At 33.6% G+C, this 22,258-nt stretch overlaps 1 protein-coding gene and 1 long non-coding RNA gene across 4 annotated transcripts in view; one reads left to right on the top strand and one right to left on the bottom strand.

Annotated features, from left to right (window-relative positions):
• Nucleotides 1-22,258, bottom strand: part of LOC125680985 (G-protein-signaling modulator 2-like) — a 53,479-nt gene that overhangs the window by 3,000 nt on the left and 28,221 nt on the right. For all 3 annotated transcript variants that reach the window (XM_048920855.2, XM_048920856.2, XM_056153707.1), the window contains exons 4-14: nt 20,733-20,868; nt 20,209-20,351; nt 18,466-18,589; nt 8,070-8,185; nt 7,657-7,921; nt 7,431-7,516; nt 7,177-7,205; nt 7,005-7,072; nt 2,485-2,574; nt 1,524-1,671; nt 645-823 (exon numbers count right to left, since the gene is read on the bottom strand). In XM_048920855.2, the coding sequence (XP_048776812.1) occupies nt 645-823; nt 1,524-1,671; nt 2,485-2,574; nt 7,005-7,072; nt 7,177-7,205; nt 7,431-7,516; nt 7,657-7,921; nt 8,070-8,185; nt 18,466-18,589; nt 20,209-20,351; nt 20,733-20,868 (1,384 nt within the window). The remainder of the gene's footprint in view (nt 1-644; nt 824-1,523; nt 1,672-2,484; nt 2,575-7,004; nt 7,073-7,176; nt 7,206-7,430; nt 7,517-7,656; nt 7,922-8,069; nt 8,186-18,465; nt 18,590-20,208; nt 20,352-20,732; nt 20,869-22,258) is intronic.
• Nucleotides 10,248-14,276, top strand: LOC125664703 (uncharacterized). Its single transcript, XR_007366034.2, has 2 exons — nt 10,248-13,054; nt 13,462-14,276. It is a non-coding gene; the product is annotated as an uncharacterized LOC125664703 (long non-coding RNA).

Genomic DNA, 22,258 nt, shown 5'->3' with positions numbered 1-22,258 from the left:
AAATTCCTCAATTAAAAGACATTTTTGTCCATACTTGAGGTCAATGAGCATCCAGAACATCTTTATTGTTCTTTTCTTTCCTTACTGTAACATTTCATCCACTTAATGACCAAAATTTTAGTGAGTTCTTTAATGCCATAAAGTTTTAAGATCCTAGAATATTTTCTGTAAATGATTAGTTTTATGTAGATCTTTATAACATGTTCTTTGCTCAAATATGACTGACTCATCCATTTTTGTAGCAAATCATTGCATACTGACATCATCTTATATTGTGATGTCATCACACACAACACCCAATCGTATTTAGATGCTCACCATATAGTATTTAGCAAGCATCAAGCATTTCAAGGAAAGTCAAAAAATATTTTCCTAAAAGCTGTTGATATATACACTGTAATTAGTTTTAAAACACTTCCTAAGTCAGGAACATGCGTCTGTGACAATGTATGTGCAAAATTTCATTTTAAATTTGTACAGTAATTATTTAGATAAAGAATCTAGTTTGCAAACTTGTTGATCACTACTCATACATGTTTGTATAAGATATTCTATACTTGCATGTCAGATGGGTATAGATAAATGGGTACAAAGCATCTAAAGCAAAATGCCATCCTTATCTGTATAAGAGTATTCCTATTTACCTGACAACGCATCAACATTTCGAAGAAGGCATCATCAGGTTCTTCAGTTGGCTGGTTGTGTAGGTACTGGGTGATGACTTCCTGTGAGTTTAAGCCTGGATATCGGGGAAGCTCAGCTCGTTGGTCGTTCATTCGTGAACTTTGTATTCCAGCAACCATATCCAGAAATTCTTCATTACCTGCAAAAATTAGTTATAATCAACTTTTGTCCTAAACAAAAATTGCCTCCATATTGAATTACAGTCAATAAACTACATTTTAAGTGATCTTCTCATATTTCATCATAATTATTCTTAAACCTCAGTAGATCTCTTCCTGTAAATAAACTGGCTATTGACAATTCTAATCTACCTCTAAACAACATGTGTATACTTGGGTAGCAGTTTTCTGAACATTCATGTTTTAATATTCTGATTTGTGATTGCACAGTGGCAAATCATGTTACTTTGACATGATCAATTACACGAAAAATGAGGACGAAAATCAACACAACGGAAAATTCAAACAAGTAAGTAATACCTTTATTGTTATTTTCTCATAACATATATCAATATTTGAAGAATTTTCTCAGGAACAAATCTATCCTAAAATGGTAGTTGTACTTGTGATAGAAACAGAGAACATTGACACAGTTTTTTGTTGGTCGGAAAGTTTTGGACTCAAAACAAAAAAACCCTGTTCTCTCCTTCAATCACACAACCTATCAAGTTTAAGAGGTAAAGTGTTCTCCACTTAACCCTTGCACAAGATGTGGGGACTGATATATCAACCACCCAACATGCAAAAATACTGGACATGTTGCGTTATTAAAAGAACTCTAAAAGTCAATGGACTCAGTATTTTGCATTTCTTTTGTGGGGCCCTAATGATAATAAGTACCTGTGTCATTTTTGAATTTTTCATCTTTGCTGTCTGGTTTCACAGCAGTTGGTTTAAATGAACACCTCTGGTCATCGATACGTCTACTTTGGAACTTGCTTAACAAGTCAAAGAACATATCCTCACTCATCTCCTCTTGTGACAAACGCTAAAGAAATGAAAAAAAGTTTCATATCAATTCTCCTTAAACACCAGTCAACTATAACGATTCTCGAAACTAAATGCAATAAATTGGTCCTCTGCTTCAGACACCAGTTTACTCTGGTGTCGATCAAAAGGTACTGTCAAAAAGAATATACATTGTACATGCCAGGTAATGTGTTTGATGATACAGATTGACTAATGGATTGGAAAGATTTATTGTCAGCAAAATTCACTCTAGCAATGAAAGTTGACAAAAACAGTTGTCAGAAGACAACATAGCTTGCTGGTAAGTGTGACTCTACTTACCCTTTGGTACAAAAAATATAGCAAAAGTTAAATTGTTTAATAAAGTAGGTCAAAGTCCAAGGTCAAGAGGTCAAAAGTCTGCATACCAAATAAAAGCTCCAGTCATGAGGAATATATATCTGCAATATCAAAGCCCTATCCGCGATATAGCCAAGGTCAAAGTTTTTAGATAAGTAGGTCAATGTTTAAAGTGGTGGTACCAAATAAAAGGTCTGGTCATGAGGAATCTACATGTGCAATATCAAAACCCTATCCCCCTTGGTTCAAAAGATATAGCCAAAGTTAAAGTTTTCCCTTCAAAGTGTAATGCTGATGCCGACACTGGGGTCAAGACAATAACTCCAAGACATTTGCCCTGGTGAACTAAAAACAGCTTAGCTGGCACTTAGTTAATGAAAATATAATTCTCACGACTTATTTCTTAGCTAGGAAGATTAGACCAAATAAGAGTGTAATTCACTATGGTGTTTTACTCCAAATCAATAGACATGTTAACGCACTGATGCCTTACTTTATCTTTCTTCTCTCTGTCCACCTCTACTGCCACACTGGCAGATTTCATTAGTTTGTTCATCTTCGGTCTGGCCCCACCAGCTTCACCCTGCAGGAATAAGTGATTATTTCAAATCCATAATTAATTCATTCCTCTAAATAAAACAGATCTACTTTCACCTCTTTAATCATTTTCGAGCCAACAGAGTATAAAATCCAATAGTGACCCCATGAATTGAGCATCTCTCTGTCACACATGACCATATGAACTGAATAAAGACAAACATCATTTTTTATTTAAAGTGGCTGTGTTAAGTGATTTCCTGTCTTCTGCTACAAACAAAAAGTCTCTATCCCCAATGTTTGACCTGAAGACTATTTCCAGCAACTTTGAGAGGGTCTACAGGAAAGCTTTTTATACGGGTACAATAAACATGAATAATCAGAAGAAACAATCTGTCGTGATGCATTTGTTTAAACATAAAATGACCCCATGCTGGCTCACAATGACCAAGTCCAAAGCATTGTCGTTTGTACAGAATATTAGTCTTTATTTATTCAATTACCATTTTCGTATTTTACTTTTTTGTAAATATTTGATAGCATACCCATATTGTTTCAAAATATATAAGTCTTAAGAAAAGAATTTCATAGTGACATTCTCTTTAGACACCATCAAACTTGGAAGCCATATTTATTTGATTTTACTGTGCAGAAAAACCATTCAATCAAAACATCACCCAGAATGGTAATGAATACAGTCTACAGATTGTAAAACTTTAATTTTTGTCTATGTAACACAAGTACATAAAAAGGATGGCAATTTTATGCCATTTTCTTACCCCTTCCCCTTTATTGAGTGGGAAAGGTATAAAATTGGGTCACAACCCCCACCCCATGATGATCATTCAATGTGCAAGTTATTTGAGTTGCTTCTGATTTATTTTCCTTTAAAGAATTCCTGTACACAGTTTGGTGCAAAACAATTTGTTTTCACAAGGGGTGCGAGACAAATGTCCATCACTGTACGCATGAATGTAAACAGCAAGATTCTCATAGTACAGAGTTTCATTACCCAGATTTGACTGATACACAAACCAGGTAATAAGTATTAAAAAGTAAAACAAACAAGATGTGTTTGTGAAACACAAATGCCCCCAATAATGGCCAATTCCGAAGATGGTCAAGGTCACATGGGTAAATATCTTGGTACCAGTAGAAAAATCTTGTCAAAAGAAATGCTCATGTACAATATGAAAGCTCTAATATTTGCCATTTAGAAGTTATGACCAATGTAAAAAAATTTTTTTAAAGTAGGTCAAATGTCAAGGTCAAAAGGTTCAATACCAACGGAAAGATCTTGTAACAAGGAATACTCATGTGAAATATCAAAGCTCTATCTCTTACTGTTCAAAACTTATTAGCAAGGTTAAAGTTTTCAAAAAGTAGGTCAAATGTCAAGGTCACGGGGTAAAAAATGTTGGTACCCACGGAAAGGTCTTGTCACAAGGAATACTCATGTGAAATATCAAAGCTCTATCACTTACTGTTCAAAAGTTATTAGCAAGGTTAAAGTTTCAGACAGAATTACAAAATGACAGACAGGACAAAAACAATATGCCCCCCCCCCCCCCCCCATAAAAATAAAGTGCATTGGCACGGCACATGACACGCCTGTCAGATGTTTATTCATGATAAACACATGAAAGTGCATGACACAAAATCATGTCAACCTTAATTGGTGCGAAAATTGCACCAATATCTTTGGTTTAAGGTCTGAGATAAATTCAAGATTATTCCTTGTATTACACATTGCAATCGACTTGTGTATCTCTTGAATTGTTCAAATAACTACAGAAATATTTCAAAACATATTTTCATTTTATTACATATATTTAGATAATTTCTTTCACTTGGTATGAATCACTTATTTTGGGCTGTATAAAGAAATGTCCCATAACTAAAGGAGTGACAAATAATTTCCACAGCCTTCTTACATAATACTCGTTAATTAATCTTTTTATAGAGAGGGCTTATATAGGCGTTATGCCTGCTGCCTAATCCTATTTATGTATATATTTTCTATATATACATGAATAAAATACTGTTGAAACTAAAAAAAAAAAATTAATCTTTAAACTAGACAGATGGAATTTAGCTCTTATCAAAATGATCTTTGCAAGTCCAGCTGAACTCTTTGAAACACCATGGCTTAGATCATTACTCCCAAGAGACAAATGGAATCTTAATTGCACAGATAGAATTTGCCTCTAATGAAACACCATGGCTTAGATCATTATTCCCATGAGACAATCCCTCTTTCTGTTGTATGATGTGCTTTTTAAGTCTTTGCAAATTTTCTAGTACAATACTGCATATATCTATATCACTAATGTTAGAAAAAAAATATTGTTAGGTACGCAATTAGATTAAGGGCTTCCATAGTAAAATGCACAATAATCATGGGGTGAAATTGCACCTCAAATTCACAGGTATCATTACACTTGTTACGGTTAAACACCGAAACGACACTACCCATATGTTGAATCTGACCAAGCTACCATAAATTCCCCTCATGGTAATTTCCAGTGACGTCAGTTGAATATCACGTAACACTTTATTTTTGGAAAACAGCAAGAGGCCCTACTTGTGAACAAAAGTTCAGGTTCATGCGGGTAACTAGCTGAATGTTTATTGACATACTCAGAAAAGAATAAAAATCCTTAACCTGAAAAGTTTTGGGACCAAATGCATACTCAAACTAAACATGCTATAATTTAACAACATATCAACAGTCATCGGCGAATTACCGGGCTTGTCCACATTCTTATACATATCATACCGTTAATATACAAGACAGAAATTGTTCCCCGCACTTTTCAAACATATAATTATATCTAGATTATATATCAGAAAAATTCATATTGTTTTTTATAGCAGATGAACCTGAACTTTACCACTGTTTCTGTAGTATGAGATTATTTATGTACATGAGGGAAATTTTAAACGAATTAGTCATTCAGATTAGGGGTGATTTCAAGGTCACAATATAACATGAATATCACCTTCGTGCATACTATATATTAACAAGAGCAATGCCAACATGGCATAATACACCCGTAGATTTTGCTCAAGGAAAACATATTTTAGTGGGATTCATATTTTAGTGAAGTTAGCACTGTCCTCTGTGAGCTAATTCATTATCATGGTGATCAAATATACCAAGTTATAATATCCAGGAGCTTACGGTTCGGTTTGTATCCTGCCCACAAGGTTTTCCTTATAAGTGACACTACGACCTTGATCTTTGACCTTGAAAAACAATAGGCACCTTCCTCTCATCATGATGATCAAAAATACCAAGTTATAATATCCTGGAGCTTACGGTTCGGTTTGTATCCTGCCCACAAGGTTTTCCTAAAAAGTGATACTACGACCTTGACCTTTGACCTTGAAAAACAATAGGCATCTTCGTCTCATCATGGTGATCAAATATACCAAGTTATAATATCCTGGAGCTTACGGTTCGGTTTGTATCCTGCCCACAAGGTTTTCCTAATAAGTGATACTACGACCTTGACCTTTGACCTCACCTTGAAAAACAATAGGCATCTTCTTCTCATCATGGTGATCAAATGTTGTAAGTTGTAAAGCCCTAGGGCTTATGGTTCAGTCTGTATCCTGCCCACAAGGTCCGGACAGACAGACAGACAGAACCATACCATAAAAAGGGAAAATGATTTCATATCATAAAGGAATAATATAAATAATCATTTGACAAGATGTTTTCACGTATACAGCTTATCACTTAATAACAGTAGTAAAAAACGACAAGATATTATGACACTTTCCCCATGATACAACTATCAGAACATGTACACTGTGACATACTTTTTCATTGTGACGTCATATGGTGCGAAGTGCACAGAGGTACTTTATAACAGCACTGTGATTTTTCTTGGATACCCTTAACAGAGCTGCGTAGCTATATTTTATGGAATAAAGTGTATTTCTTAACGTAATAATTAATGAATAGGGTTACTGTATTACCTCCCTTAAAACATTTTTTTAAAATACTTACCATTTTAAAAGTTTTAATGACCTGATTTAAAGATTTCCTACACAGAAGAGCTATAATTACATGCATTATCGTGAAAATTCAATCTGACTAAAATCAGCTCCTTGATCCGCTTCTTTATTTTATATTGTCACTACACGAGGAGCAGATTTTAATCGGACTGCACGAAACTTGCATATTACATGGTGTTCAATGGAAACTGAAGAAACCTAAACACATAACACAGGGGATACCTACAATCTGTCGCTTATTTCTTTTACCATGCAGTATTTGCCAGACTATTCAGGGACTCACTGCCATGTGACCTATTTCCAGCTGGCCCGATTGGTCACTTATGACAGTCCAGACTATTTTTCTTAAATATCATAACTATGTCTCTTATAATAAGACCACACACAGGTAATCATCATTTAACTACACAAAATCTTTTTCATCATGAAATTATCATTTAGAATACCTACCTTTTTGTCTGGAGTTAATTTCATTAATTCCATATTCTCCATACTGTGTCGTCTAAATGGCCGGCGACCTACAAATGTTTTATACGAGTACATGTACGATCAGTGGAAAAATTGACAAATAAAAAATTTGGAAATCCAACTTGTCCTTATTTCATACATCAAAATGACTCACTTATTCCAACATCTTTCTCATCCATATGTCTGTAAAATAATGAGAATGCATGGTGTATATATGTGCTTTCTGAATTTCACCTACAGAGATGATGGGTAAGCTGAACAAACTTCCACAAGGAAATGCAGCACAGGTAAAACTGTACCACAGTACCACTAAATCATCATTTTCTTATAAATTCACAACATACAATTGCACCTTCAAGCCCAAAAATTTTATGAACATTTCTGAAATTGATATTGTGATTGACTTACTGATTAACATTTCCGTTGATTCCAAGCACCTGCCTCAGATCAGCTAAATTCATTTGTGCTGTAAGTTGGCCCGTTTCATCTCCTATCTGTATATAGACAAAATCATACCATTAACCTCTTTAATCTGTAACCACATATACCTCCAAAAATATTTGTTTGTCAAGAAGGGAATCTCAAATTCTTTATTTCTCCAAACTAATAAACTCAGAAATGCTAATACACATACCTCTTTAGAGATTTTCAAATGTTGATTTGCAAACTGCATGGCATCTTCATGATTGCCCAGGGCAGTGTGGGCATTGCCCAGACTCCAACAGGCTCGCCCCTCTCCAACTCTGTCATTAAGTTCCTGAGCAATCTGTAAATGCCTCATGTGATACTCAATGGCTTTCTCATAGTCCCGGAGAAGCGTGTAGGTGTTTCCCAGGCTGTAACATGCCTGGGCCTCCAAAGCTTTGTCACCTAAAAGCTTAGCAATCTGTAGAGTTTTCCTAGACAACACAGGTTTGAGATCCTGATTATAGTAGTTTTTGGAGTACATGTACAAGATACTTACATTATCATAAAATTTAAGACAATTGAATTTTGACTATCTGTGCAGGATTAAGCACACAGGAAATGTTAAAATGTCGTGTTAACCTGTATTTCTCTGCCGCTATATCAAACTCGCCCAGGAATATGTGAGCATTCCCCAGATTACTGTATGCACGCCTCTCTGCCTGTTTGTCTCCAAATTCTTTGGCGATAGCCAACCTCTGAAATAAACAAGGATGGGAATGAAATGAATTTATCAAGACTCAACTTTCCCATACATATTTTACTTATTCATACATATTCCAAACATAAAAAGTAAATGATTTTAAGAGTCACCATGAAAAAAATAAATCCGAAAAAACACATTCACTTGAAATGAAAAAACAAATTCAGTAACTGTATCCTTATAAACCATCATACACACACACCCTTAAAACAAAGACATCATCATAATCAAAGATCCATTAGTTTTTAAAACCAATTCTAAAATCTGTGTCCAAGTCCATGATTTATAGCATTTGATGAAACAGTGAATTTGTCTATAAAAAGGAATTGTCAAAGAGCCATAAACCTATGTATTGCAATTCATGGTTATGAAGCCATATATATATCCAGTGCTTCATTCATAAGAAAAAATTCAATCAATGACACTCAATCTAATTATGCTTTGTAACATATCTTCAAAATTTACTAAGAATTCTGCTCAAGTTCAAAGCCTACCATTTCCATGTCAAAATCCATGCAATATGCACATCTTCAATACATTATACTCATACAACATTGTCAATGGGTAGCTTGAAATCTGTGAGAGGAGTTAAAACCGATTTACAAATAATAATAATGTTAATAATAACAATAAAAGATGAAAAAATAATAATTGCTGAATGCCTGCAATTTCCATGAAAACTAAAAAAAATCAATCTCTGTGCAATGTCTAAAGATGGGTGCATAAAAATGACAGTTTTAATCACTATTCATGATTATTTTAGAAATAAATGTCTAGGTTCATTATATTGTAGAGGATATAAAGACAATGGAAACATGGGGTAATTTGTGTAGTGAGGTCAGCAGATCACGCAGAAATGACCCCATGCTTGCTTCCATTGTTTTTATATTCCCTACCACAGACAACCCATACAATTATTTCTTTACCTCTGAAATGTGTTTCTCTTTTTATATATATATATATATATAGAGAGAGAGAGAGAGAGAGAGAGAGAGAGAGAGAGGGAGAGAGAGAGAGAGAGAGAGAGATTTTTTATGTCAGTGCTTTATTAACTGAGAAATACAATACACTGAAATAGCATAAATCTTACATTGACAAATTTTTGATATTTTAGGTAAAGTAATTTAGATTTTTTGTTTTCTCTCATTTTTACAAATCTGCAAAAATTGGGGATTTTATGGGTAAAAATCACTCCAGGTTTCTACTTCCACTGATCTTACAACATCCTAACATTTTAAGGACCATGTTTTACACAGGAAGTGTGAATTCTCCATGCAAGTCTTAGTTCAATTGTTTTCAGATGTCAATATCCTACTCAAATACAAGATTTGATTAGGAGCTGTGACTGTCTACAAAACTAAATTTTTGGACTTGTGGTTTTTATTTGAGTTACAAAGAAATACTTCCTATGAATAAGCATATACATATAATCTACAACATTTTTATCAGAACCTCTTCTTATAACAAAAGAGTATACAATACATTCTGATAAAAGTTCTGAACAGAACTTCATTTTCTATCAATGAGGAAGTCACTAGTTTATGACAGGTCCAGCACTCTTGACTTCAAGTGTGTTTGTATGGGGATAAGGAGATGTATCACATGACCTGTGTTCTCTGTGATATCCACTTAAGAACAAATTTTACATTGAAAAGCAATTTCTGAAGTACTAGACAGTCCTTGTATATTAAAAGAGATGCAATGTATTTTGTTAAAGCACTAAGCTTAGCTGCAGCAATTTTCTGTCTGGGATTTTCCCTTTTATTTCTGGACAACAACCACCTACAAAAGTGACTTTGAAAACAAGTTCTACTAGTCTCCTATCCTCCAATGAAATATCAGATAAATGGGGACCAGTCTAGCCTGATGTCTTATGGAGTTCAATGTCAATTCAGTCCTGCGACCATTGCAGTTAACCATTTAGCTGGCCGACTTGACCCACAACTGTACATAAAGCGGGCTCAAAGAAAACCCTGTGTCAGCATAAGTGTATATGACCTGGCATACATTTCTACTTTTTATTAAGTTTGTGAAGGATTGCATGTTCAGAACATACCGAAAAAAACTATAACTAAGTTATAACTTTGTAACTAAGAAAAGTTACAAAAAAGTTATAACTAAGTTATCGGAGTTTGGAACCACTTCTTCAAATAAAGTTATACTTTACTTATAACTCGGGTACAAAAAAGTTATACTCATGTATAAGTTATCATCTTTTATTTCAACATGAATACAACAAGTGCATAAAAGTTATCAAAAAGTTATACTTCAAAAAAGTTATACTTCACAAAAGTTATCAAAAAGTTATACTTAAGTTATGGAAAAGTTACAAAAAAGTTATACCCAACAAAAATTGTGGAAAAGTTACAAAAAAGTTATACCTGACAAAAGTTATGGAAAAGTTACAAAAAAGTTATACCCAACAAAAGTTATGGAGAAAGTTACATAAAAGTTATACCCGACAAAAGTTATGGAAAAGTTACAAAAAAGTTATACCCGACAAAAGTTATGGAAAAGTTACAAAAAAGTTATACCCAACAAAAGTTATGGAGAAAGTTACATAAAAGTTATACCCGACAAAAGTTACAAAAAAGTTATACCCGACAAAAGTTATGGAAAAGTTACAAAAAAGATGGGGATAATAAGACATTACCGATTATAAACGGCTACTATTATTGGTATATTAATTTCATTTATAAAGGTGGCCGAGTGGTTAGAGCATCGCGCTCCAAATCACATGGCCTCTCACCTCTGTCGGCGCGGGTTCGAATCCCGCTCGCGCCGGTAAGTGAGAAAGTTTCCCAGTTTACTTTCGGAAGGTCGGTGGAGACATTGTACATTGTATCTGGGTTCTCTCTTCCACCAATAAAAACTGGGTGCCACCAGATAACTGAAAAATTGTTGATCGTGGCGGAAAACATCAAACAATCAATCATTTATAAAGTTTGGCACAAAAATATAAATAAAATATTCATCACTAACTCTTTGTACATATTATCACATTAAAAATTGGACAATCCCTTATGAAGGGAATCCCATATATATATATATATATATATATATATATATATCTCACATTACTGAATGTATAAAAGCTAGGTCTGTTTCATGTTCTGGAGGCTGACTTGGGAACTAATCTTGGTCCTCATCGAAAACTTGACAATGGCCTCTGAATCCCGGCATCGTCTTTAAATAAAAAAGAAAATACTCTAGTAACTAACTGTCATTGATTCTCCAATTTAAAAGATGGATGTCAGAAATTACAAGTTTTTTTGTTTTCACCTTTTAAATACATCTTCACAAATTGAAAGAAATGTGGGCGACTGATTATTCTTATTCGAAGTTAAACAATTTGTTATTAGTGTTATATAAAGAATTTATTAATTAGATTATAATCTCTTACCAAGAATAGTGTTTAAAATGGTCTTTTCATTTGCACCAGTTAGGTTCCCCCTCCTGAAAAGTTCCACTTGTTTTTTTGGGTTTTTTTGGCTTATATAAAGCTTGTATATCTTTGGGATAAATGTAGATCCCACTACCAGGCATCAGCTCCATCATCTAGAATAAGAAAAAGAAGCCAAGATAAAAGAAAATCACAATCCATTTATTTCAAAGCTTTATTATTATTATTAAAAATTTAAAAAAAAAAGACTCAAAAACTTTTTTAACCTCCAGTTAACATTTTTTTTATTACTCATTCCGAAATTTTCTTATCTAATTTAGAGCTTTTTTAACTTCATGTGAATAAAAAAGAATTTTCTCCCTACTTTCCTACTCGACCCTTTTTATCCCTAGTCGGGAGAGGCCTATAGAGGGCAAGCAAATATTTTCTTAAAGATATAAATATTTTTTTCAGTATTAGGGAAGGGAAATTCTATACTACATTGTATTATAAACACATTTTCTTATTTCTAAATCATGTAAATTTTCATAATCGTACTTTTATTATTTAAAAATGTTTGTCCACATAAGAATATGTATTTTGTCAACAAAATGGAGGGAATCAAGAAGGGCTAATATGTAGGACTGTATAGTCCAACTGCAGTTTTAATTATCCTCAAGTTAAAATAAACTTAATACATTCTGACAAAATTTGTGTAAATATTGTAAACAGAAACTTGCTTGAAAAGGCCTACCTAAGATCTTGGCGGGATGCACGCCAGAAAAGCCATGGCAGCTGGCTTTCACCAAATCCCCAACTTTATACTGGCAAAACTCCTTTCTTGGATCTTTGATGCGTGATATGGTTATGATGCTGACCTTTTCTTCCTCTATCCACTCCATAAGGGCATACATGGTTCGTTGAACAAAGTAATAATAGAACCTTTCAACTTTCACCTTCTTGAACCGACGCTATCTTGTTTGAAAATGGAGAGCGGAGCCGATTTGACCAATCAGCGATTAGAGGAAATACCGGAATCAAGGAATTCAAAACCTTTATGACTTCAAATGATTAAAAATCGTAAAGTATATACGTGAGATTTTTTTTAGTTATTCATCAGTTTTGCTGAAATTGATCAGTAACAATCAAACGTATTTTTATTTTTACGTAAATACCCGATTCGCACACTTCCGGTTATTCCGGATGTAAATGAAGAAGGCGCCATTTTAAAAACAAAGATTGAAATAAAAGCGAAACACTCGTCACTGCTCCGAAGCTATGTACCCTCACAAACGTGGTAGCTACCAGGTTTTCCATGCCGATAAGTCTAATCCAACACTCAAAGTATCCCTTTGGCGAATGCAACAAGGAAAAGACAACATTTCATCAGAAAATTTCGACAATCGAAGTGTGGCGTGTGAAACTGCTGGCCCTGTCGCCATTATGATTATCGATGCCTTTCATGAGAAATCATTTAACCAGGTTAGTTTTCGTTACGATTGTGTACCGTAACTGTTGATGTAGTTGAAAGGTAACAAGTTCCTAGATTTCGTTTTATGCATTATATTCTGATGCTTGTAAATGATCCAATATTCATAATCGTAAGTTACAAGCCCGGCATGTAGCCATTATTTTATTTATTACATTTTATTTGTGAATTTTTATTTCCCCTTAGAAATGACTTCAAATTGTAAAATGTTTAAATGCAATGTCAAGCAGATTTATTTACTTATTTCTTTTTTACGTCATCAGTCACATTGTGATTTATAGATATCATAGGTTATATGATCGATATATATAATAGCCTATCAAATGACATGTTGCACCGAACATTATATAGAAACATTTGTGCTATTTATGTACTTTTACAATATTTGTTTTGTTTTTAGTTGCTTCAAGATGTTGCTGAAGAACCTGCTTTCTTACCATATCATATATATGTTGACGGAGATTCAGAATGAGACAAAGAGTTTGATATATGATCCTACACCTGACAGAAAAAGTTGAGGATCTTGGACCACTTTGGTGCTCATCTTGTTTCTATTTTGAGGATTGTAATGGATAATTGAGATGCCTTTTCCATGGCATCCAACATATTGAAACCCAAATAGCATTTGCGGTTTGTGTTCATCAGCAGCTACTGACATTGTCCCAAGCTCTGAAGTTTGACAGCAGTGAAAGGGAACAGACAGGGTTGCTGTTATTGGAGCCTATGTAAAAGACCTTTGAAATCTGAGGAACAGGCAGTCCTTTTGACCTTAGCTGGAGAGTAGGTCCGTGTGGTTTTCTTCAAAAGACTACTTGTGGACGAACAGGTTGAGACAACAAAATAATTCGATTCAAGGAAACGTTCATTGGGAGATTAGAAACTTTTGTTAAAGTAACAGGACATGACTACAAATGAAAAACTTTGTTTTGTTTTCGCAGTTCCTAACAGGATTGAACAGGAATATAACATGAACATGTTCAATGTCCAGAACAGAGACATCATTTAACAGTCATACCTTGTTTTGTGTCACATTTACCAATGAGATTTGAATATAGAAATATTTTTTGATACTTTTTTGGAACAGACGTTTTTATATATATGCCTTAATTTGATTTTGATAGACTATGCATACCTAAATTGATGAATAGTGTCTCTTTTAACATGGAACAGAAGTCCATATGGACTTATTTTTAATAAATACTGTGACATATATCATACATGTGTTCAGTTCATTATTCGTTTCAATTAAACAATTTGACCTGCCATTCTCCATAAATAGCACCTAGTGGTAATTGATCCACAATCATCATACATGGTGTTTTGAATTCTCACGGGTTGTATCAGCGTATAAAGTTCATTAAAAATATAATATATAGAATGTTTTATTGATCGTACAATGCATTTATTATTCTATAAGTAAGGATCCTGGATTTTGTAATTTTTCCATGCAATTTCTAATCAATTCCTTAATCATTCCCCCAAAAGAAAAAGATTTAAAAATTCAACATTGAAATTTCCCTCTGACTAGCTTTTTTGTGGCAAAATAAGAAATGACACAGTTCACTGAAGTGTTTGAAAGTGAATAATCACTAAAAATTTACAGAAGTCAATCCAGTTAAAGACCCAATTTTAAGATAATGCCCCAAAATTGTAAACTGCCTGTCAATCAAACATTTAACAATAGATCTCAGGTGGAGGGACATCTGCAGACACTGGTCTCCAGCTACCCCAGAGAGGTGTTTTGATAACAATAACAGCCAGTATCTACAGGCATTCTTTAGATCTTGAGGAAGCCCAGTATACCAGAGTTTTGATAGCATTGACCTGTCCACAACTGCTATTTTCCTGTAATTCAATTGTTTTTAAAAAGACCTCTGAACACTGGAATTTCAATAGTATTTTTCCCCCCTTTATATACATGTATTATAAATTACACAATCAGAAATCAAACAATAATTTGCACAATAATTTCTAAAACTTATAACTTATTGAAATAATTTATGTCATGAATTTTTTATACCTCTATATTTATAACAGAAATTATTCATTGAGTCAATGACTGAGAGAGAGGGGGTGGGTGTAGAATGTGTGTCATCTACCCTTACATGTAGGAATACAACCATTATTCAAACACTATGACCACAGAAACTCTGCAGAGGTCCCTGAGACAGGTCCTGTGTATATCAAGACAGCATGGACAGGTAGATTTCTACCATGTTTTGTCTGTATTTCTTAGAGTGTCATGGGATATAGCAATTAACACCTTGGTAGACCCTGGCCACTCCAGGTAAATAACATCTGTTTAGATTGGGCTCCACCTACATTTTCACAGACCAAAGGGTCATGAGATAGGTCTTTAACATTCAGTTAATTACTATGAAAGTGTCAAAAAGTATTGGTAACCCCCACCCTCAAATGACAAAGTCCCAAAACTGGTACATAAATATTGGATATGCTTGAAAATGGCCAAGTCCAGAAAAGTTACATTTTAGTTATACATGAAAATGACAAAGTTCAAAAAGTTACACTTTAGTTATACATGAAAATGACACAGTCCAGAAAAGTTACATTTTAGTTATACATGAAAATGACAAAGTTCAAAAAGTTACACTTTAGTTATACATGTAAATGGTTAAGTCCAGAAAAGTTACTTTTTAGTTATAACTTTTTTGTACCTCAAGGCCTAGGTATAATTAAGTTATACTTTAGTTATAACTTAGTTATAACTCATTTCGGTATGGGCGCGCGCGCGCGCGCCATGCATGCATGCTAGTAAAAAATAATAGTGTTACATCTTGTTAATATTGCCAGAGTAAAATCATAACTCATGAAAATACCAGAATTTACACGCTAAGTATTTTCAGTACTTTTTATTCTGATATTTACTATAAAAGTTCCCAAAGTCAATCAACATGTATTTTTAATTTTCCTATTTATTCTTATCTGTTAGCAAAATAATGACAACTTAACTCTTTCAACACTGCAGACCGCTTTTCCGGTCTTCCGCCATTATCATTTGATAAAATTGATCTCTATCTGATACTAAAAAGATGATCTAAAAATAACACCAAAGCACAGACTTTAGAAAACAGATTTCTAGGACTATAAAATGTGACAGCCTCAACAATCATTGATTTAAAAGAAAGATTTCCATTAGCAGAAGAAAAAAATTCTTAAATTTCTTTATAATTTTTTCCATTGAAATTCTCTTGGCTCCCAAGAGTCCAACAGAAATACCTCTTTGACTCTAGCCAAGAAAGTACTAACCTTAGCATCATATAAAATTGTTTAAATATACACATGAAGCATGCACAGCACAACTTTTATTAAATTTAAGTACTTTAAAGCATTATTATTTGCTAATAATTTTACGATGAATTTGATAAATTACCTGTAAGTCACTGTAACAAGCATAATACTAAATTAGAAGGAAAAAAACCCACAAGAATATCAGTAAAACTGATGGATGTTCCCCGAACTGCATCTAACCAATGAACTACTTCATATGACGAATGACTCGCACAATGATCAATAACTGTTGAAATATTGTTGAAATGAAGTATATTTTCATATACAAGGTATATATTCTGACTCATCTGAGTGACCTTGACCTTTACAAAATGACTTTGAGTGGCCTTTGTCTGAAAGTCATTTAACTATTACTTATTTGTGTGGTATATAATCAATACCTGTTCAAAAACTTCAAATAAAGAACTTTTTACATATAAAGGGTATATATATTCTAAGTGACCTCGACCTTTCCAAAATGACCTTAGTCCAAAAGTCCCTGTCTCAAGGAATATTTGTGATCAATTATGATTAATTTCTGATGAAAGGTTTAGGAGATTGGAACTTTTAAATACATTTGAGATCAATTATATAAATTTTTTATGAAAGGTTTAGGAGATACGAGCTTAGATATACGGAAGGCTGAACAGACATGACAACTATATGTTCCCCTGAAATTCTTCAGGAGCAATAAAACATGAAGGGGGAAAAGAAGAGAAATAACCAAATAAAAACTGCCAAAAAGCCAAGTGAAGTTAGATGGTCAATTTGATTTGTGCTTTTAACAAGAGGGAAATAAATAGTGAAGACTGTTCTTCCACAGCATCACAAAATGTCATCTAGAAACCAGAAAAACCTTATGTGAGTTGGTGACCATCACAAAATGTCATCTAGAAACCAGAAAAACCTTTAAATATGTGAGTTGGTGACCATCACAAATTATTATCTAGAAACCAGAAAAACCTTATGTGAGTTTGTGACCATCACAAATTATTATCTAGAAACCAGAAAAAGCTTATGTGAGTTGGTGACCATCACAAAATGTCATCTAGAAACCAGAAACACCTTATGTGAGTTGGTGACCATCACAAAATGTCATCTAGAAACCAGAAAAACCTTATATGAGTTGATGACCATCACAAAATGTTATCTAGAAACCAGAAAAAGCTTATGTGAGTTGGTGACCATCACAAAATGACATCAAGAAACCAGAAAAACCTTATGTGAGTTGGTGACCATCACAAAATGTTATCTAAAAACCATGCAGAAAAAGCTTATGTGACCTTGGCTTTGTTGGCAAAAAACCAACAGGAGTCAATTCTTTATTCTACACTTTATTTAAAGTTTCATAGCGAAAGCTCAAGTGAAAGCACTTGTGATAGTGTGACCAGGTAGTCTTTTATACTGTTCATTATCTTCACCTTTTATACTACATGTACAATACAATGAAGTGCCGACTCCTTCACTCATGAGTACTTTTATATGAATTCTCATTCATTGGTCAAGCTTAAAATGGAAAAATTAACTGGAAAATACTTGCTACAATGTCACTAAATGACCCTGATCTTTGACCTAAAAATTAACAGTATTCATCCCCTTGCCATAGAAACTTTTAAAAACAGCAATTGAGATATCAATATGTAATCAAGTACACTATATAACCCGGTGACCTTTGAGCTGTACTAAAAACCATCCCATCCAAAGACAAACGAATAGATATTCACCAAATTAGACTATGGGACTTTTGTACATGTATTCACATTTTCAAAATTCATGAACTGGGCACAGCTGTATACGCACTATTTCATGACATGAAATGTAAAAATTCATGCATTTAACACATGTCTAGATCGATACAAATAGTGGTAATTCATGATCATGTCAAACGGTCTGTTGAACTTAATTAAGTACACTAATACTCTAAACAAAAATTGCAGTTCACACTTTTTCTGAAACTTTGCAGTATCCAGTATCACTCACAGAAAGTCAGTACAATGTCAATCATAAATATCCTGAGCATTTCTTGTGGTGGTTGGGGGGGGGGGGGGGGGGGCCCTCATTGGTGTAAATGAATTATGTTCATAAATTTTCATTTTGTTGTAAGAAGTGGTCTTACCTCTTCATGGTACCGGATGGCAGCACTGAAGTTACCAAGGAGATAATTTGTATTGCCTAGGTTTCCACAAGCCCGACCTTGTGCTGCTTTATCCCCAATTTCTTTTACAATTTGTAGATTACCTCTGGAAATCATACAGAAAATATAATTTGTGTGAAATATGTTCTTAACTCTTACTGGATGTTTGGCTATATCTAAGAAATATTTGAGGGAATTAATTACAAATTACAAATTAGGCATGTATTCAATTTATTTTGTGATACATGTACTAGTATTTTTGAAAAGGCTTATATTTTAGGTTGAAATGTCAATTGTGCATCATGATGCTTTTCATGAAAAATTAGAATACAATTAAACTGCAAAGGTTTATTTCTGACAACAACTTGGAAAAAGTAAATATGAATGAATAAAAAAAGGGACAGTATAAAATAATTTTGAAAATAACCTCATTAAATAGCAAAACACTTTAATATAATGATGCCTATCAGATCTTCACATACAAATTAAGGACAATTAAAATTAGACACATTTTTCTTCAAACAGAAGTATGCCATATTCATGCAAAAATACCCACCCTCATTGTATCAGAAACAATCTTAAAACTACAATTTTATCATACATATCTGATAACTGATAACTTTCCACAACAATTTTTATCAGTGTGTTAATATACCTCATCAAAATTTGTCAACGTTCAAATTTCTTGAAGTCAATTTCCTTACAATTTCTATTTTTTTTTTTATTTAGAATAACAAGAGTTCTGGCTTGGTTTTGTAATTGAATCCTGGATTAGACCTAATGGAAACCATTCTAATGCAAGCAAAATCAATACACAAACTACCACATGGTTGGGATAGTAGAGACTGGAACCTGTGTAGAAAATCTGAAAAACTAACTCCAGAAAACCACTCTGGCATTCTAATCAAGGTCAACAACACATCCTTACAATAGTACACCATAGCCGTAAAAACCCCAAAGAAATATATATTCCTTGTGCTTTAAATGCTCTTCTCTTTCTTGATGATGACAATAAAATAGTGATTTTTAACAACATGTGGCATATTTGCAACACCATAACATTATCAGACATAGCTTGGCTCTTGTGGGCAAATCTTTACTGAAGTAACTTGACATCTCTAATTCTAATTAACAGCAACAGGTCATCTCAGGTGACATATAAATTTTATCATTAGTGTTATTGCAATTGTCTTATAACAGCTAGGAAACAATAATAACCTGTTCTAAATAAATTTCCCCAAAATGTACCGATATTTGAACTCTTTTTGATGTATCCAATTTAATCTTAAAGTGGGTATAAAAAAGTCAGTCAATAAAGATTTCAAAATATAATCCATTTAATTGTCTTTATTACATATATACCCATTTACCAACTATTGAATAATGTTCTCTCGGATTCTATTAAAGGACAATAATGAAGGCAAAATCAATAAATGTATTATATTTTCATTCTTAACACAATTAGTTTTCGAATTTTCAGATAACAAGAACATCCCTACTCAGTATTACACACTATCTCAGTCTCTTGAGTAGAATTGTGATGAATATCTTGAAAGTCACCAAGTTCACCTTAAATTTCAGTTTTCAAAGGCATAACACAGCGGACTCTATATGAAACTTAGGCGTTATATCTTAAAAAATCAATTTCAAATTTGCATTTCTGGTATGTGGGACTGGAGCAATTCTGTTTACATTCAGATGTTTTTAGAAATGTATATGCATTACTCATAGAATTCAGCTGCCTTTTGAAGAGATTCCTTGACCTCTGCAGGAAATTCTCCTGGGTCCTGGTCACCACATCGACCTGTGTGTTTACCCTTGGCATGGTACACATTACCTAGGTTGTACAAAGCCCTAGCTTCTCCCACCTACAACAACGAGAACAACAGATATTGAGTTTGAATTCAGCCATCACTGCACCTTGTTCTGTGTATTGTATATTTTCTACCGGTCTCCACTTCACAAAAAAAATACATTCTTACCCTTATGTTTCAGTGTACCTCAAACATAGCATTAAGGCGTTCTAAAACTCTCAGTCTCTACTTTCAACATGTTCAAATACCTTTGATTCATTCAGAATCATTAATTTTGATTATCCTTAATAATCATGAAAAATTACTCCTATTACTACATTCAAATCGGTGAAAGATCTGCAAACTTCCAACACATTGAACAGATCAATTTCAATGCAATACAACACGGAATTTCATTTGCTATTGGCTTTTTGCAAGTGTCTATTTCAGGCTCACCTTATCCTCTAGTTCCCGGGATATTTCTAGATGCCGATTACAACAGGCAATGGCCTCGTCAAACTTCCCCAGTACTTTCAGGGTGTTTCCTAAATTTCCACTTGCTTTAGCTTCCCCAACTTTATCTCCAAGCGTTCTGTAAACAGATTTTGTTTATAAGATTGCAGAAGAAATGAACATTTAATACACCTGCCCAGACTAAACACTGGGATTCTGCTGTAACACATCCAAGAGGATTGTTCACTTCGGAATGTCATCAAATAGACAATTTACAGTAGTGTAAAACGAAAGATGGAGAACTTCCAAGAAAAAGGATGATTGCGAAACCAAAAATAAATAACTCTTTAAAAAAATAACATAGTTGCACCTATTAGTTTTTCAACATGGTCTACTTTACTCTCGAGGCTGCAAAATTTCTGTTGTTTTAACTGTCAGATTACAGTGCAACCATCTATTCATCACTTACATTGAACCTAAAGTTTGGTAACCAAACAAGAGACCTAAGGGGTTTCAGATCTGAGTATCATGAAACAACTCTTTATTAGACATTATTTAGAAAATAATTCATATTTCAAACATTTTTTTTTCACGTACTAAGATTTTAATTACCGAAAATTGTTTACAGAATCACCACAACTTAATCTGTCAACAAAGAAATAACATTGGACAATTCAACCCAACGAGGTGATAATTATTTTTTTTTATGCTTCATTTAACTAACTGATTTTGCTAGAAACTAATTAAGGTGTCCAGATTAACAATGCTCCACTGTATTCTCATGCAATACGCTGAATCTCTATGTTATAGCCCCAATCTGCATATTTGATCAAATATATGAATCTGTACTACATTGGAATGCTCCCATATTGATGTAACGAATCATGGCTAGTGGTTTTTAAAAATATATGTATAATCCGGGGCCCATGTAAAATGTTGATCCTCTATTTTTCACTCAGCATGCTCAGTGATGAGAACATCTATAACTCTCAGCCACTGGCTTTGGGTAATAGAACACATGGAGCCAGCACCTCAGAAAAAACATTTTATTGACTGATCAGGCATTAGATAACTATAATATAACTGTGTTGCTTTATAAATCCATAGTAACTTATCGTAATGGCAAAAAATGAGGCAAATTACAAAGTTTGTCTCTGTAATCATGGTAATTAGTCAAAACAATTCTGTGGGAACACCTCTTATCTAGTATGTATTTTAAAGGCTACGAAAGCATTTCTTGAAATTAGCACAAAGAATTTCTTTTAATCTAATAATGAAGACAAAGAAACAGGTTGGATTCCCTTAAGAAATCGACTTTATTGATTTTGCTTGTGACTTGTTTTAATGATTTCCCATTTTTTCAATTCCCAACCTTATGCAAGAAGACAGTTTTTTTTTAATCTTTCTGACACTTAATGCTCAATACTAATAAAGCTAGCAAAATTCTTCTATTGAGAAATAATTGATTTTACACATTTCACAGAAAGCCTTCTTCACCTAAATGTATGATTTTCAGTGAAACGTGAACA

Source organism: Ostrea edulis, chromosome 2 (genome assembly GCF_947568905.1).
Source record: "Ostrea edulis chromosome 2, xbOstEdul1.1, whole genome shotgun sequence".
Taxonomy (NCBI): domain Eukaryota; kingdom Metazoa; phylum Mollusca; class Bivalvia; order Ostreida; family Ostreidae; genus Ostrea; species Ostrea edulis.
This window is presented reverse-complemented; position numbering and strand designations above follow the sequence as displayed.